The sequence below is a fragment of the Aethalodelphis obliquidens genome, unplaced genomic scaffold (assembly GCF_003676395.1).
Source record: "Aethalodelphis obliquidens isolate GAN/ISIS:26980383/991018 unplaced genomic scaffold, ASM367639v1 scaffold45, whole genome shotgun sequence".
NCBI classification, from domain to species: Eukaryota; Metazoa; Chordata; class Mammalia; order Artiodactyla; family Delphinidae; genus Aethalodelphis; species Aethalodelphis obliquidens.
The window spans coordinates 1,804,033-1,821,053 of NW_020837989.1; the positions used below are offsets into that span (position 1 = coordinate 1,804,033).

The 17,021-nt window shown below is 46.9% G+C and overlaps 1 protein-coding gene across 1 annotated transcript in view; it reads right to left on the reverse strand.

The window, feature by feature from the left end:
* CYFIP2 (cytoplasmic FMR1 interacting protein 2) overlaps nucleotides 1-17,021 on the reverse strand; it is a 131,019-nt gene that overhangs the window by 83,999 nt on the left and 29,999 nt on the right. The window contains exons 7-13 of the mRNA XM_027081428.1: nucleotides 15,552-15,648; nucleotides 14,133-14,261; nucleotides 11,490-11,594; nucleotides 9,270-9,361; nucleotides 7,334-7,451; nucleotides 4,811-4,930; nucleotides 4,156-4,281 (exon numbers count right to left, since the gene is read on the reverse strand). Of these exons, the coding sequence (XP_026937229.1) occupies nucleotides 4,156-4,281; nucleotides 4,811-4,930; nucleotides 7,334-7,451; nucleotides 9,270-9,361; nucleotides 11,490-11,594; nucleotides 14,133-14,261; nucleotides 15,552-15,648 (787 nt within the window). The remainder of the gene's footprint in view (nucleotides 1-4,155; nucleotides 4,282-4,810; nucleotides 4,931-7,333; nucleotides 7,452-9,269; nucleotides 9,362-11,489; nucleotides 11,595-14,132; nucleotides 14,262-15,551; nucleotides 15,649-17,021) is intronic.

Below are 17,021 nucleotides of genomic sequence, written 5' to 3' on the forward strand. Positions count from 1 at the left end.
AGAGAATGAAACATATTTCCACACAAATACTTGTACACGAATGTACATATCAGCATATTCATGATAGCCAAAAAGTTGAAACAACCCAAATTTGTGAATATATAAACAAATATGATATATTCATACAACGGAATATTATTCAATCATAAAGGAATGAAGTACTGATATATACTAGAACATGGATGAACCCTGAAAACATCATGCTAAGTGAAAGAAGCCAGTCACAAAGGATCACATATTATATGGCTCCATTTAAATATAATCTCCAGAAGAGGCAAAACTATGCAGACAGAAAAGTAGATTAGTGGTTGCCAGAGGCTGGTGGGAAAAGGGATGAATGGCAAATGACCTCTAATGGGTATGGGTTGTTTTGGGGGGATAACAAAAATGTTATAAAATTAGGCAGTGGTAATGGTTTCACAGCTCTGACTATACTAAAAATAAGTGTACACTTTAAAGGGTGAATTTTTTATATATAAATTATATCTCAATAAAGCGATTGTTAAAAAATTATACAGAGGAAAAAATAACAAGGAAACAGGGATTAGACTAGAATCCAACTTTTCAGCAGCAACACTGAAAGCTAGAAAACAATGGAATAATAGCTTCAAAATTCTGGGAAAAAATTATTTACAATTTAAAATTCTCTAGCCACTCACTATGAGTGAATTTAGAAGTAAAACATTTTCAGATATTCAAGATCTCAGAAATATTTTCCTCCATAATCCCTTTCTTAGAAAGCTTTGGAGGATATACTCCACCAATATAAAGAGAGAGTCAGCCCTGGGGTCCAATACAGGAGAGGGACAAGGGGAATCCCAGGGTAATGAAGATGAGATATCTCAGATCAGTAACTGAACAACAGATCTAGAGACAAATCAGTTCAGATTGGAGAGAAGGAAAAGGGGCTTCAGCGGGAATGGCTCCAAAAAAAAAAGAGTAATAAAATTCATAAAATAATGATTGTGATTAGCTCTTTCGTAGGAAGTTTTACATTGGTATGTTTGAGGGCTCCTTTTTTATTGGATCATAGAAAACTTATCAAACAAAAAGGCAAAAGCTGTGCCAGAAAAGAGATGTATTCATATTAGACCACATGACTCAGCAATGAACAGGTACTCAGTTATAGTAATACAGAGCAACTGTTAATTTAACCAAAAAGTGTTAAATTGCCACTTTGGGAAGATGGGAGAGAGGAATTGGGTGTATTGGGGGTGGAAATGGGAGGTAGAGATGAAAGAACTAAACTGGTTTCTCCCAAAGTACGAAATCAATAGAAAATGCCATAAATTGAAAAACCAGGGAACAGCCCCATCAGGCTGTTAGTGGAAGTACAGAGATAAATACCAGAAGAAATAGATTGACAAGGTGAAAAGATGTTTCCTATTTTGGGACTCAGGGAGGAGTGAGGTGGTGCAGGTTACTGTAATATTTTTGCCTTGTTTTAGTGTTGTTTAATGCCACGTAAAATTACTTTTCTTTCTTTCTTTAAAATTTAATTTAATTAATTATTTTTATACAGCAGGTTCTTATTACTTATCTATTTTATACATATTAGTGTATATATGTCAATCCCTATCTCCCAATTCATCCCACCACCACCGCCCCCCCCAGAATTACTTTTCTTAAATTTATTTTTACATGGTTTACTAACAAAATAAAAATTATAAAACCTCTCAATGTAAAGTAAGGACTAGAAGGAAATACAGAAAATACCACTGGTGGTTGTAGTTGGATGATTTTCTCAGACTGTGGGAAGGTGAGTGTAGGAGTGAGGTTGAGAGGAGCATTTCCTAAACTACCTATGGTGCCTACGCATTGCTTTTATTAAAGAAAGAAAGGTATAAACAGTTTTACAAAGTTGTATGTCCTCTTTGACTGAAAGTCTCATTTTATATAAATAGGCTTGAGGAGGACTTTCTCGCCCAGTGATGACTGGGCAACTGTCTTCCAGGCTCACTATTTGCAATGGAAGTGCCAGGAGGTCAGGACCATTTAGCTCAATGCCAAGTGTGATTACAATCTGTCTGGGGAGAGAGGAGAGACCCACATGACCATCAGCGGGTGAACACATCAACCAAATGGGGTGAGTCCATGCAACGGACTATCACTCAGTCATAAAAGGGAATGCAGGCTTCCCTGGTGGTGCAGTGGTTGGGAGTCCGCCTGCCGATGCAGGGGACGCGGGTTCGTGCCCCGGTCCGGGAAGATCCCACATGCCGCAGAGCGGCTGGGCCCGTGAGCCATGGCCACTAAGCATGGGTGTCTGGAGCCTGTGCTCCGCAACGGGAAAGGCCACAGCAGTGAGAGGCCCGCGTACCGCAAAAAAAAAAAAAAAAAAAAAAAAAGGGAATGCAGTACTGATTTGTGCTACAATGGAGGGACCTTGAAAACATGAAGTAAAAGAAGCCAGACACAAAAAGGTGATGAAGAAAATGTTCTTGAGGTGATGAAGAAAATGTTCTAAATTTGACTGCAGCTGCCCGGCACTGGCAATATACTAAAAATTAATGAATTTACATTTTAAACTCGTGGTACTCCTCATCCGACTTCTGGCTGTCCAGCCCGGAGCCCGTCACCACCTGGGGAACATCAGCTGTCACCCTCACTGTCGACGCACCTGGCACTTTTCTACCTTATTTCACTGATTCCCCCAAGAACACTGCAAGGGAGTGCAGATAAACTGAGGCTCAGACAAGTGCCTTCCTAAAGGCCACATGCCTCGTAATAGACTGAGGGTTCAAATTCAGGTGGTGTGACGCCCGGCGCCCACTCACAACGACCCTGGTTGACTGCAGCACAGCACCTTTCAGACTTTTGGGTCTGCGATATACAGTAGGAAGTGCATACTGTCTACTAACTCAGGAACACGTACCTGCCTGAAATGACCCCACTGAGCCTCAGTTCTTTAAAGTACAGCCTGGAGATCAGCTAAAGAGCAACTCTAACCCCTAATGTGTATGACGCTTTATAGCCTTCACTGCTCATCTACATCATTATCTCTGGTAATGACTCTTCGATTTTCAACAATAATGCTGGGACGGAAGTGGGTAAAGATAATCAGCTCCATCTTATAGATAAAGAGGCTGAGGCTCAGAGAGAAGGGTCCGGGGGCAGCATCCAAGTCTCTGACTTCTAGGCTTCAGAGAGTCATGAAAGAGGAAGCTGTCACTCATAACCCAGCAAGAATGAGCTCCGTCACCCTCACAGACATATCTTTTTGTAATCAGACAACCAAAAAACCCAAATCAGAAGGTTATAAAGCAGGAAGTAGAATCCTCCCTTTAGAAAGTACTACTGTTAATGGTTTGGTATATATAAACATATACACTTACGTCCTTCCATTTTGAGCAAATGTGCAAAAGTATATTAATTTTGGTAGAATGGCATCATTTTACATGCTGCCCTTTAACCTGTTTCTTTTTTAACTCAACAATATACGGTGTATATCTTTTCATGTCAGTACATCCATTCTAGTGGCTGCATAGTATTCAATGATATAGCTGTACCTTTATTTATTTTACCTGGTCCATACTGAAGGACATTTCAGTTGTTTCACATATTTTGGCCTTATAAACAATACGGCAATAAATGTCTGTTATATATGTCTCGGCACAGTTGGCTTATTTCCCTGAGATATATATGTGCCAAACAGTATGCCCGTTAAAAATCCGAATACAGATGATCAGCCTGCCCTCATAGAAAGCCTGTAAAATGTGGACTGGCCACTCAAAGTATCTGAGAAGGTCTACATCCCACTTCAACCAGCAACAGACATCACCAATCTACTAGATCTTTACTATCCTGACTGGTCAGCATTCTATCTCATCTTAGTTTCGATCTGAAGTTCTCCAACCACTCCTCAGTCTGGGCATTTGTTATATCTCTTTTGGCCACGTGTTTTGTCCCTGCTGTTTGGTCTAATGGAGTGCCTCTTTCTTTGGGATTCTAAGAACAGAATGCATTTCTCACCACTTCTGAAAGAACAACTTGGGGCAGAGATGAATTCGGGTGGGAGGAGGGGGCAGGTAAGTGCATGCACAGGAGGCCCATGGCTGCCGCCCGGCCCAGCACCCCTCCAGGAAGCCCTACGGCTGCTGACACGGAGCAGCCTCGGGGGTGGGGGGCGATGAGACGCAGGGAGTCAGCACCCACCTCGACGAAGGCAAACTTCTCCTCACTGGTGTAGTTGTAGCGGGTGGCTCGCTCATACTCCTCGGCCGTGCCCGGGCAGTCCTTGTTGCAGAACTTGTCCGTGGGGTGAACGAGCTTCCAGGAGTACTGGGGTGAGAGGAGAGACCCACGCGTCCATCAGCAGGTGAATGAATCAACCAAACTGGGTGAGTCCACACAACGGACTATCACTCAGTCATAAAAGGCAATGCAGTACTGATCTGTGCTACAATGGAGGGACCTCGAACACGTGAAGTAAAAGAAGCCAGACACAAAAACCACATATGATACGATTCTACTTATAGGAAACAGCCAAAATAGGGAACTCCATAGAGACAGAAGGAGACTGCTTAGGGCTGCAGGGATAGGGAATAGGGGTGATTGTACCGGGTTCTTCTTGAGGTGATGAAGAAAATGTTCTAAATTGGACTACGGCTGCCCGGCACTGGCAATATACTAAAAATTAACAAATTTACATTTTAAATGGGTGAATGGTGTGGTATGTGAATTATATCTTGATAAAGCTGTTTAAAAAATAGAGTGCCAGAGAGAGGCAGGGGCAGACAGATTCCAAGTGAACAGAGTTCAGGATGGAGGGGGCCGGGAACGGGCAGACCCTCTGCCCTGCGACACCTACCACCTCCATGACGTGGGCGCTCCACTTGGACAAGAGCTGCAGGCCCCGCAGGGCCAGGTCAAAGAGTTCGCGGTACTCCTCGTCCGACTTCTGGCTGTCCAGCCCGGAGCCCGTCACCACCTGGGGAACATCAGCTGTCACCCTCACTGTCGACGCACCTGGCACTTTTCTACCTTATTTCACTGATTCCCCCAAGAACACTGCAAGGGAGTGCAGATAAACTGAGGCTCAGACAAGTGCCTTCCTAAAGGCCACATGCCTCGTAATAGACTGAGGGTTCAAATTCAGGTGGTGTGACGCCCGGCGCCCACTCACAACGACCCTGGTTGACTGCAGCACAGCACCTTTCAGACTTTTGGGTCTGCGATATACAGTAGGAAGTGCATACTGTCTACTAACTCAGGAACACGTACCTACTTAGAGGTATTCAATATAGGCATGAACAGTTTTCACGAAACAACTTTATGCTCAATACTTGAGATTTCCTCTGATTTTTTATTCCATTTCATAACAAAATGCTAATTAGAAAGCAACTAAATTGATTTCACAACTCAATTAGAAATGACTCACGGATTGAAAAGCACTGGTGAAGATAAACATCTATTTGAACATGTAATATCCCACCGTGAAATACTGTATGTATGTATACTGTGCATATGCATAGATACATGTGTATATATGTGTATGTGTATGTGTATAGATATACATATAGAGCCAGTCCTCATTATTTGTGGGTTCTGTATCTGTGAATTTCCCTATTCACTAAAATTTATCTGTAACCTCAAGATCAATCCTTGCGGTGCTTCCATGGTCAGATTCAGACGTGTGCAGAGTGGGAAAAAATTTGAGTCATGTTCCCAGCTGAGGCTGAACAAGGCAACTCTCTGCTCTTGTTTCGGCTCCTACTGTACACAAGTGTCCCGTTCCTGGTCTATTTAGTGCCCCATTTTCCTCATTCTTATACTTTTTAATGGTGATTTCATTATTTTCAATGGCCCCCAAGCACAGGGCTGATGCTCTGTCTATGCCCCTATGAGAAAGGAGGCTGTGATGGGCATTATGGAGAAAATATGTATTTTAGATAAGCTTTGCTCAGGCATGAATTATAGTGTTGTTGGCTGTGATTTAACGCCAACAAATCAACAATATATATTACATAAGGCGTCTTTAAGCAGAAGCACATGTAAAATAAGGTTATATATTAAAAACCAGCTGATGGAAACACTGTGATCGGAAGCTCACAGGAACCTACCCCTGTATTTTCTCCAAGAGTGATGGTTCAGTACTTGCTGATGTAGTGTTGACGGCCATTTTATAGAATATAACTGCTGTGGATACTGAGAGTGGTCTGTACGTACACATGTATAAGCTGTATAATTCTAAAAATAGCTTTGAGCCAGACTCATTCTTAGATCATACCAAAACTGGACAAGGAATGAAGGGGTCCCCAGCACTTAAATTATTCCCATAGCTTATGTTCAGTTCATTGTCACATACAGTTAAGGAAGTCAAAGGTTTGGGCTTGACCCTGGTCCATGTCCACCAGAAGCCCTCTTGAGAATGTGGGCCACTCGTCTAATGACCACACCACCTGCATTTATCTGGCTGTTCTCATTTCAAATATGATGCCCTTGGATCAAAGACATTTCCCTAGTTTGGGTTTTGGAAAGCGTAACTATGGCCATCGGCCACATGGTGGAGCCAGTGGGCACATGCGTGGTAGTGCAGAGTCTTCCAGGAGCTCCAGGTAATAAGGGAATTCAAATCTGGAGACCTATATTTATTAAACCAACATATATATTCATTAGAAGGGTTTATACAGAAAGAGATCCAGAAGGATATATACATCCAAATGTTAATCATAGTTGGTTCTGGGTGGAAGGATTTTACATGACTGATTTTCCCTCCTTCTGCCTATCTGTATTTTTCCTGAGGTTTGTGCACCGATCATGCTTCCCTACAAAAAAAAAAAAAGGAAGAAAAGAAAAATCCAGTGCCAGTAAAAATGTAATTAGTGGGATCATCACAGGAGATTTTTATGACCTTATTTTGCTACTAACTGTATTTTCTGGCCTATTACAATGATTATTTATAATTGTAGTTTAAAAATATTTAGATGGTGTTATCACCATGATTGTTCAGAACTTTGTTTCTCTTGCCATCCAGGGTGGAGCTGGTTTAGATCATGCACAGACTAACGATTACTGGGCTGTTACTAGTTGCGAGGCACAATGCATTTTCCATGCATCATATTGTTTAATCCTCTCAATGAACCTTTCCAGATACTATTAGCTCCATTTTGCAGATGAGGAAACTGAGGCTCAGGGACGTTGAATAACTTGTGAAGGTCAGCAGCAGAACCAGAATCACACCCAGTTCCATCTGGCTCTAAAATCCATGCCACCAGTGTGTATTCCCTTACTCCTCCGCTCTCCATGATCTCACCTCTTTTCTGGCCGGTCCTCACCCCTCCCCACCCTGGGCCCACACGGGCCTCCATCCCAGCAGCCAGAGCGAACTCACCTCACTGTTGCTGTAGCGAGCGAGTTCGGAGATAAAGCGGATGTGGTCATCCCGGATCTGAACCATCTGCTCGCAGATATTGTACTGGGGGCTGATGCTGCTCTGGGTGCACGTCCACCTGGGCAGAAAATCAGGGGGGTCAGAGTGGGTCCTGGCCTTAGGCACCTGGGTGGGGCAGGCTCCTTCCATTCACTAGTTGCTCCTGGTGCTTGGCCAACGTGGCCGGCTCCCCTGGGTGGACCAAGAGGTGTCCCAGCTACCAGCAAGAGTGCCTGCTAAATCCTGCTGTGGGGACTGCAGGCTGAACGGAACAGCCTTTTCTCCTCCTGCTTGGGGCTGGCCTCCTCTAAGACCCAATCGCAGGCTTTTCCAGATAACAGGTGTCCACAGTACTTACCAGTCACGTGAGCGGGGAGGGACTTGCAGCCTCTCTAGGGCTGCAAAGGACTGGAATCCAAGCAAAGAAAAAGCAAGGTGGGCAACCTCCCAAACCTATCTACTGACCCCGGCAGCACTACGTCCTGTGGTTGAAGCTGTCGTTGGAGGGGGCCTATGGGCGGGACTGGGGAAAACTAAAGGGATTGTGCCTCTTTTTCAACAGCGAGCTGGCAACACGGAAGCTCTCTATGGAGAGGAAAACCACAGCCATTCTGAAAGTCTCTCTTTCTCATCCTCTCCCCCTTCCTCTCTTCTTTCTCCTCAACTCTTTCCTCAACTTTTTTGAAAGAGATCTTTGGGAGAACATCCTAAATTGGGGAGGAAATGAATGAATAAGAATCTTCACTCTCCTTCCCCAAGAGAAAAAAAGACAACCCCGTTCACTGTCCTCTGCCATCCAGTGCCGGGTGACCCAGTGGACAGATTAGCATGGACACCAAACAAAGCAGATATGCGTTGTAGAGAGAATTTACTATTTCAAAAGGAGCTCTGAAAGGGCGCTCCAGAGAATACTCAGAATGGTGACAGACTTCCTCATGCCTATACTTTGGCATGACTTTCCTTTTGAGGTCCTTGTGTAGGGATGGGGACACCATCACTTGAACCTCTGACCACCATCCTGGTCACATCACCACTCCCAGCCAACCTCAGGTGGCCGAGAATTCACGCAGGGAAAAGTGAAGAAATGAGTTCAGCATTCGGGACTCCATGCTTCTCCTGAAAGACCTCCTCATACACCAGCACCCACCGGGTTATGAAAAGACTTAAACCGGCTTTCCCTGGCAAGACTCACCTGCTGTGGCTCAAAGCTGGTGGAGTTCAAGGACACTCCATTTACATACTTTTAAGGCCCTAATACCCTCACCCCTGACTAAAGGATGGTCGGCCCCACTCTGTATGGAAATGCAGGCAGAAACCTCCTTAACAAGGCCAGAGATCAAAGGGGTGGCCAAGACTGTAGCCGAATGTCCCCCAACTTCCATGAGGCGCTGACACCCCAGATCTTAGCTCAGATCACCTAGAGTGGTGGTTTATAAAACAACATAAGGAGAGGTCGTCAACCCGCTTCACAGTTGGAACCGTTGGAACAATACCCTCCATGGCATACTTACTGCATGGACACAAAACCTGAAGAGAGAACCAGTGTGATGAAGAACAAGGCCATCTCGCTCTGCCTGACCACTGAGGGCCGGTCACTCCTCCCCCTTCGCAGGGGAAGGAGGACTCCTGCCGTTCCCCTGCAGGCGGTGTGGGCCACCACGGGAACAGAGAAGGGGCGGGGCTGTGCTCTGAGCACTTTTGAACCCTGGCAGCAAAGGGCAGGTGCAAAAGGGCTCAGAGCACCATCCACTGCTCCCCTCTGCCAGGCGCCAGTGCTTGGACAGAATCCACCTGCCCAGGGCTCTGGGGAGGGGGGAGGGGCTGAAGTGGCCCCTCGGCCCCCTGCCCGGGCTGGGCATCCTCGGGGGAGCCGAGAGACATTACGGCAGGCACTCACTTGGACTTGTTCTCTTCATAGTGAGCACTGGTCTTAATGTATCTGGCCAGCTCTATCTGCATGTCGCCGAAAAGGGGCACCACCTGCAGCTGCTGCAAAGGAAGCAAATACAGTGCGTGAGACACGGAGGGAGGGGCCAGGTGGCTGCCTTCCGCCGGGGGAGACAGGCCTCCGTGTGTGCCTCTGGGATGACCCCCAGTTTCTGCTTCCAAAGATGCTACTATGTGACCCTGGAACCACAAAGAGCCGCAGCCAGAGTAGAGGTCCTCCCGTGCCTCCAACCATCCCTATGTTCCAGCAACTGAGCCCAGAGAGGCAAAGTGACTTGTCTAAGGTTACCCAGCAGGCAGAACAGATGAAGAATGAGGACCGGATGGTCTGCCTCCCAGGGCAGGGTCTTTTCTGCTCTAATTTTCCTTGGATTCGAGGATCCTCGCTGCTTTGAGCTCTGCGAGTGGGTGCCCAGATGCCACTGGCTGGGCATGACCTTGAGAAACTCCACAACGTGAAGTGATTGAAGCCTTTAACACCTAACACCAAAGGGCAGACGATTCCCATCCGAAGACCAGGAGTAATGGCGAGGAGGCTGGTATTTTCTGTCTGCTTCTTAGGCACTAGGCACTGTGCCAAGCCCTTCAAAACCAGAGGGTTTCCAGGGCAGTGAAACTATTCTGTATGATACCATAATGGTGGATATAGATCATTATACATTTGTCAAAACTTACAGAATGCACGATGCCAAGAGTTACCCCTACTGCAAACCATGGACTTTGGGTGATAATGATGTGCCAACAATGTAGGTTCATGGACTATAACAAACGTACCCCTCTGCTGGGGAGTTTGGACAATGGGGGAGGTTGTGTATGAGTGGAGGCAGGGGGTATACGGGAAATCCCTGTTCATTCTGCTCAATTTTGCTGTGAACCTAAAACTGTTCTAAAAAATAGACTATTAAGCAAATCAGAAAACAGTATTTCAATCCACAGAATAACTGGGTGAGGTCAGTACTAGTATCATTCCCATTTAACAGATGGACAAACTGAAGCTTTGACAGCTGAAGTGACTGTTTTCAATCACTCCTAGAAGCTAAGGAGCTGGGATTATAACCCAGGGCTTTGACTGACCTATGTGATCCCACTGAATCCTCAAGGGAACCCCATAAAGTAGACACCCTTAGCATTGCTGTTTTTCGAGCCAGGGAACTCAGTTTCAGAGAAGTTCTGTGACTTTCCCAAAGTCACCCAGCTATGAAATGGCAGAGCGAGCCTAAAACCCAGGTCTTTGTGAGGCGAGATTGTGGTCTTCCACTCCACCCCCATCTCATTCGTGCGGATTTAAGGCAGAGGCAGATTTGGCCAGTTCTCCCAAGATGAGCTCTGTTTTCACTATGGGCAGTTCCAGAGAAAAGTCAAAGTTTCAGCTTCAAAAAGAAGCCAAGCCCAGCCACAGGATGCCTTCTGGTGACTTATTTCCCTCTTAACCTCCAAGAGTCGGTGGGACGTAGGCTTGGCCACACCTTTGAGGGATTCCACTTTTAATTGAAGCCTGGTTTTCCCGTGTCTGACCTCAGAGGCTCCACTCCAGGCCTGAAATGCCTGATGCTAGAATACACCGACATCATGGAATTCACTTCCAAAGGAGAAAACCCCTTTGCGAAAACCTCAAAGGCAAACCACAAGGTTTTATTGTTAAAGACTTGGGGCAGAAGATCAAATCTCTGAGGCACTGGGATGGACTGACTGTGGGCTGGACGCTGATGAGGCATTCTGCCCAGAGGCACGGAGAGTGAGGGGCCTCTGGTGGGCCAGGAGAGGCTGTGCGTTTGCGAATGTGAATCAATGTAAAATCCAGTCTTTATTCCTCCTGCTTCTGTGGGCTCTGATATATACTGAAAATTAAAGTGGGCTCTGTCTTCTGGGACGCACCTCTTTCTTTAGATGGCAAGGGATTTCAGAAAAGGGAAAAAGCAGTATGCGGAAAGAATCACAAGGCCTCCCGGCCGAATCCCAGCTGAATCCTGAGACTCAGGCACATGCCTTCTATAGTGTAGCTTCCTCTACCCAGGGCAGCTGGAGGCCCTAACATTCTATTCTCCTCCTCTTGGGGTCTTTAAAGCTACAGTTCAGTCAACAAGCCCCACTACTTGCTGGTTCATTTCATTCCTTTCCCCAGAGAGACCACCCCTTGGCCCCCTGCCCAACCCCAGCCCCAGGTGCTGACCTTAAAGAACTTATCGATTTTGCTGAGGTTGATCCTCTTCTTGGCATCCAGTTTGTAAATGTTACTGACATTTCCATCCATCAGGTAGAGACCAAAACCCATGACCTAGAGTGAGAAGAGGCAGAGCCAGAAGCCAGTCACATCCACTGGAAAAGTTTCAAAAAACCAAAAAAAGCAGATCTGTGTCTGTGTTCACATCCCCTGTAGTGACACACTGTGTGACAAAAACCCATGTGTCTTCAAAAAAAAAAAAAGGGGGGGGGGGAAGAGACCCATAGGTCTACTTTCAACCAGAAATTTGATTTCTGTGAAGAAATGCAGAGGACTCTTTCATATATTACCATGGCGGCCACTTCTTGAGTCCTCCCCCATGGGCCAGAGTCTGTGCTTTGGGAGTTAGCAGGCGTCATCCTTCATTCTCACAACAATCTTATGAGTCAAGTTCTACACAATAACCTTATTCTACGGACGAGGAATTGGAGACACAGAGAGGTTAGACAGCTTGCCAAGGTCACACAGCTAGTAAGCTGCAGAGACAGGATCTGAACCGGGATCTGACAACAACATGTGGGCACTTAGATCCTTCTTGAGAGAAAGGACTGAGTGGTGCTGTCGCTGCATCCCTGGGCCCCAGCACATCGCAGGCACTTGACGAATACTCACTAGATGGTAAATGGATGTGAAACTATTCACCCCTTTCTCCAAGGAAACTACAACAAAGATTCCCAAGGAATCTCATTGGTGACTTCATTAACAAAAAGACCACATTTTTGCCTGACAATGCCCTATAAGCAGGTCGACAGGCTGATTCTTGATATTCCAGTCCATATAATACTTTCCTGAATGCTGGCTTCTTTTGCTCTTTTTGTCAAATGTACAGCAAGCCTGAGGAGGCCTGAATAGCTAGGTTGAAAGCAGCTTCCCTCAGCACACAGTTGCTATGTGACTGGGGATAAGTCACGTCTGACACCTACGGGAGTGGACTAGAGGATGGGCGTTTGCATTTTGCAGTTCCGCAGGGTGTGCACCAGACTTTTCCATATAAGGCAGAAGGCGCTCCCTGGTGGCATCTGAGTTCACTAACAAACTGCAGAGACGAGCAGTGCAGGAGTCCAGGTTGAGGAGGCAGAGAATTGAGAGGGAAGAAGGTTGGGAAGCTGAGACGTGGGAGGATTAAAAGCAGGCAAGAGAAAAGAAGGGCCTGAGAATCTGATGGCAGCATCTAAGGATGCTTGGTGGACTGGGGTTTAGCAACCTACTTAGTGGAAGCAGCAATTCTGGGCAGAGCTATGGTAATTGCCCAGGCATAGCACTGGGGGTGAGAGAGACTGCTGAGCTCTGGGTGACTTCTCTGGATTTCTGACTGTGCAGAGCAAGCCAGAGTGAACAAGACACAAAGCCACACTGTCCTGCAAGCTTCTTCGAGATGTTATGGAAATGTTAAGAAGGGAACACCAACAGGGCTGGGATTCTTGAAATAGCAGGAGGCGACAGGGAGAGGAAAAAGAAGTCAAACCAGCATTGGAATTTTGAAAGGGGAGGTTCTGGGGAAAAACGAATCAAAAGGGGTGATGCATATGAATATGGAGAAGATTATTCATTTCCGGGCTATTGTTGTCAGAGGGAAATTAGAAATAATCTAAGCAGCTAACGATAGAATAATGGCTAAAGAAATTAAAGCTCATCCATATAACATTATTTAAGGGCTGCATAATCTTCCAAATGCATTTAATGAAGTGGGATAAAAATTACACGTGCACAAAATTTATGTAAATTGCATATGTAAATTACATACAGATGAAAATATATCAGCACAGAAAAAACAAGAAAGATATACATCAAAATGCTAAAAGTGTTATCTCTGGATGGAAAGATTGTAAGAGATTTAATTTTTTAATGCTTTTCTGTATAGTCCAGATTTTCTACAATAATAAAAATTACTTGGCAATTAAAAAATGAAACTTGTAAACTGATGAAACAAATGTGACCCATTTGGCAAAACACAGCAAAAGTTTGAAGATTCTGCCTTCCCCTTGAGTTGGCAGTTTTCTCCTCCAGGATGTCTGGCTTAACAAGAGTATGGACATGAAGGTGTTCTACAGAGTTTCAATGCAGTTTAGCAAACAAATATCCAACCACAGGGGATCTGTTAAATAACAATGTCCCCATACAATGGAATACTTGGCAGCCATTAAAAAATCACATTGTACTGGCTTCCCTGGTGGCACAGTGGTTGAGAGTCCGCCTGCCGATGCAGGGGACACAGGTTCGTGCCCAGGTCCGGGAAGATCCCACATGCCGCAGAGCGGCTGGGCCCATGAGCCATGGCCGCTGAGTCTGCACGTCCGGAGCCTGTGCTCCGCAACGGGAGAGGCCACAGCAGTGAGAGGCCCGCGTACCGAAAGGAAAAAAAAAAGAAAAGAAAAGAAAAAAAATCACATTGTAGAAAGAGCCTTAATGATGTCTGGAAAGGTGTATATGACATATTCAAGGCAAATAACAGGTTACAAAACACTATATGCAGTAAGATCTGTATCAGTGCTTAAGTAAGAAGAAAGAAATATTAAAAACAAATGATTTTAAATAAGAAGGAGGTGACAGGGCAAGCCCAGGCCCTGGGGTGTGTGACCAAGGGAGCTGTACCTTGAGGAGCATGTGCTTCTCACTGGGGGTCAGATACATCTTGTTCTCGTAGTAATCCACACAGATGTTGACAATGTCGGCCAGCAGCTCCTCATAGCCTGGGATCACTTCCAGTTGCTGGTGGAGACACTAAACAGCAGTGCCCCCCCCCACCCAGTTAGCCACTGTCCTGCATCCTCACACACACACCACCCAGGATGGGCCACCGCTGGGCCCTGGGACAGTGCCCGGCCTCACTGACTGCCCCAGGTGGAGGGGAGCCTGCAGCCTCTCCTCAACGTGCCCACAGTGGTTGGTCAGAGTTCCTGCACATCCCCCATGGCAGGGACCTGCTCCCCTTGGGGCCTTCCATTGTATTTCCCGGCAGTTCTGATGGTTAGAAAGTGCTTTATTGGGCTGAGCTGAAAGCAGTTCAGCTAGGCCCGTGGTAATCTCAGCTTAGTTTTGACAGTGTGGACTGAGCCCAAGACGTCTTCTCAGATGATGGTGGGAAGACCAAGCCCAGTGGAGGAGAGCTGGGCCAGCAGGTGTCTCCCTCCTGGCAGGACACAGCAGTACAAAGACATTTCCTGTACAAGAAGGCCTGAGGTCTCCACCCCAGGCCGCTTGTCTCCAAAGGGACACACTGGCCCACGGCAGGGTGTGCATGGGGCTCAGGCGTGGGGCTGGGTCCCCGGGAAAAAACCTGAAGCCTCAACACTGAGGAGCCTTCTGCAGGTAACACAGAGCAGGGAAGGCCCAGTGAAGCCCTGAGAAAGATTTTAGCCCGGAAACCCTTTGAAGATTGAAGGCCCCTCTCAAGTTCAGGCCTGGGTCCTGCTGACATTCCTGCTGGTGCCTGTTTAGGTTGAATTGACAGATGCACAAGACAGGTTATTTTAAGTCAGGCAGAGCGTGAGAGCCACAGCTGCGTGGGAATACCCTGGCAAAGCGGCGGCAGCAACTATGACTACACCTTTTTATGTCCTTGCTGTCTATCAGGCTCTACACATTAAGGGCTTTTTATATAGTATCTCATTTATTTCTCACCACTGTCCTGTGAGTGGCAAAACAACAGCCCCATTTTACAGACTAGGAAACTGAGGCTTAGACCTTGCCCGAGGCCTCACAGTGGATCAGTGGAGCGTCTAGGATGAGAAAACAAGGCGGTCTAACTTCAGAACCCAAGCTCTCAATCTACACCGATGCAGAGGCAGAACACTGGCTAGAAGGTTTTCAGAGAACAAACTCCGGAGAGGGTGAAAGGGCCATCTGTGGTTGGGAGGGGAGACTTAAGTCTGCAGCTGAAAGCCTGAGTAGGGCAAAGGGGACGGATGATCTGGACAGAGCTCCTCTGCTCGTGGGCCCTCCGCCCCAACCTCCAGGCCCTGGCCTGCGTCACGGGATGCCAGGCCAGGACTAACACGGGTTTGCCATCACCTGGGTGATCCTGTTGTGGTTGGCCAGGAACATGGACAGGTTCTGTGACTCCTGGATAGACTGGGGGTCCGCCATCTTCCTCAGGAACTGCGCCGCCCTGGGACGGGGTGTTGCAGAGAGGGACGCTCAAGCACAGCCGGCCTCAGCCGGGCCTCATGGGCCCCATTTCTCAGCTAACCCGGATACACTGTCCCTGAGGTTAAGGGGCTCTGAACATCACAAGTGACTCTAACATCAAAGGAGAGCGTGTTCTGGAGTCATTTCATTAGGAGGTGTCTGCACCCTTGTAATAAGGGTATCTGAAATTAGGAGGCAAGAACGCGCTGAAGCTCAAAGACCAGGAAAGTTTAAGGGCAGCTAGCATCCGTCAACCAGCTTGTGGTAGGACAGAGCGAAACGGGCATCCCTGTGCCTCACAGTGACCTCCAGTGAAACTGCACGGTAAGTCACGGAGAAGAATCGCAGGCAGCAGGATGTTTTGTTTTCATTGCGTATTATGTTATTTGTAGGAAAACCTCAATGTTTCTAAACATTGTATGGAAAACCAAAGTCTATTTAACCTGACGGGATTACAGGTGAAGGGATGATGGGTGTGGGGAACACAGCGGGACTTAAAGGGAGAAAACCACAGCACTGGGACTTCTCTAGCCTGACCTGGAGGTGGAGGTGATGCAGCCCGTGTCACGATGGACCATGGAACACAGACAAGACACCTGTCTTGCTTGTGACCCTAGCCGGTCCACAGAGCATGTCGGCTGTGACCATGATGGAAGTAGTTGGCCATATCTGGGGAGAATTTGTGGGGAAGATACTGTACCATGAGCTAGCTGCCTATGGAATCTTTTTAACATTGCCATTTCTGAATGGGGCTCTGTCTTCTGGGTACTCCCAGGTTTCAAGTCACTCAGGAGGATAAAACGGTGAGGTATGTTGTCTGTTTTCTCCAGTTACCATGGAGCCCTGGGAGGATGTGGCTCCGGAGGGGGGCCCTCCTCAGCGGTGACACAGAAAATCCTTCCCAAGAGATGTGTACAGACACGTTGGAGCATATCTGAGCCTCAACCAACACAAAGTATATTGGCTGCTTTCGCCTGCCCTCCCCACTTTTGGGTGGCTGTATCCAAATTTCTGGAGAGGACGGACCCCTCCGCCTCCCTCAGTCCTTCTTTCTTGTGAGCTGACACTGACCTCCAACTGACCCCAAGGACGAGCACTCCTCCCATCAGCACCGCCCCAACACACACATACATAGTATAGCATCTGATGGAGGGATCAGCACATGACCCAAGCTGGAGCAATGAGAATCCTCCTTGGGGCTTCTGCAAAAGTATTTGCAAGGAGGAGCATTCTTTCCGTCCTTAGGAGCTGGGGTCGCTACATTGGCTGGCGGGACGCTTACAGCTGCTGGAGGCCACACAGGGCATGAGCCTGCCTGAGAATGAAGCTGATACTGAGGAAAGCTGAGCTGAG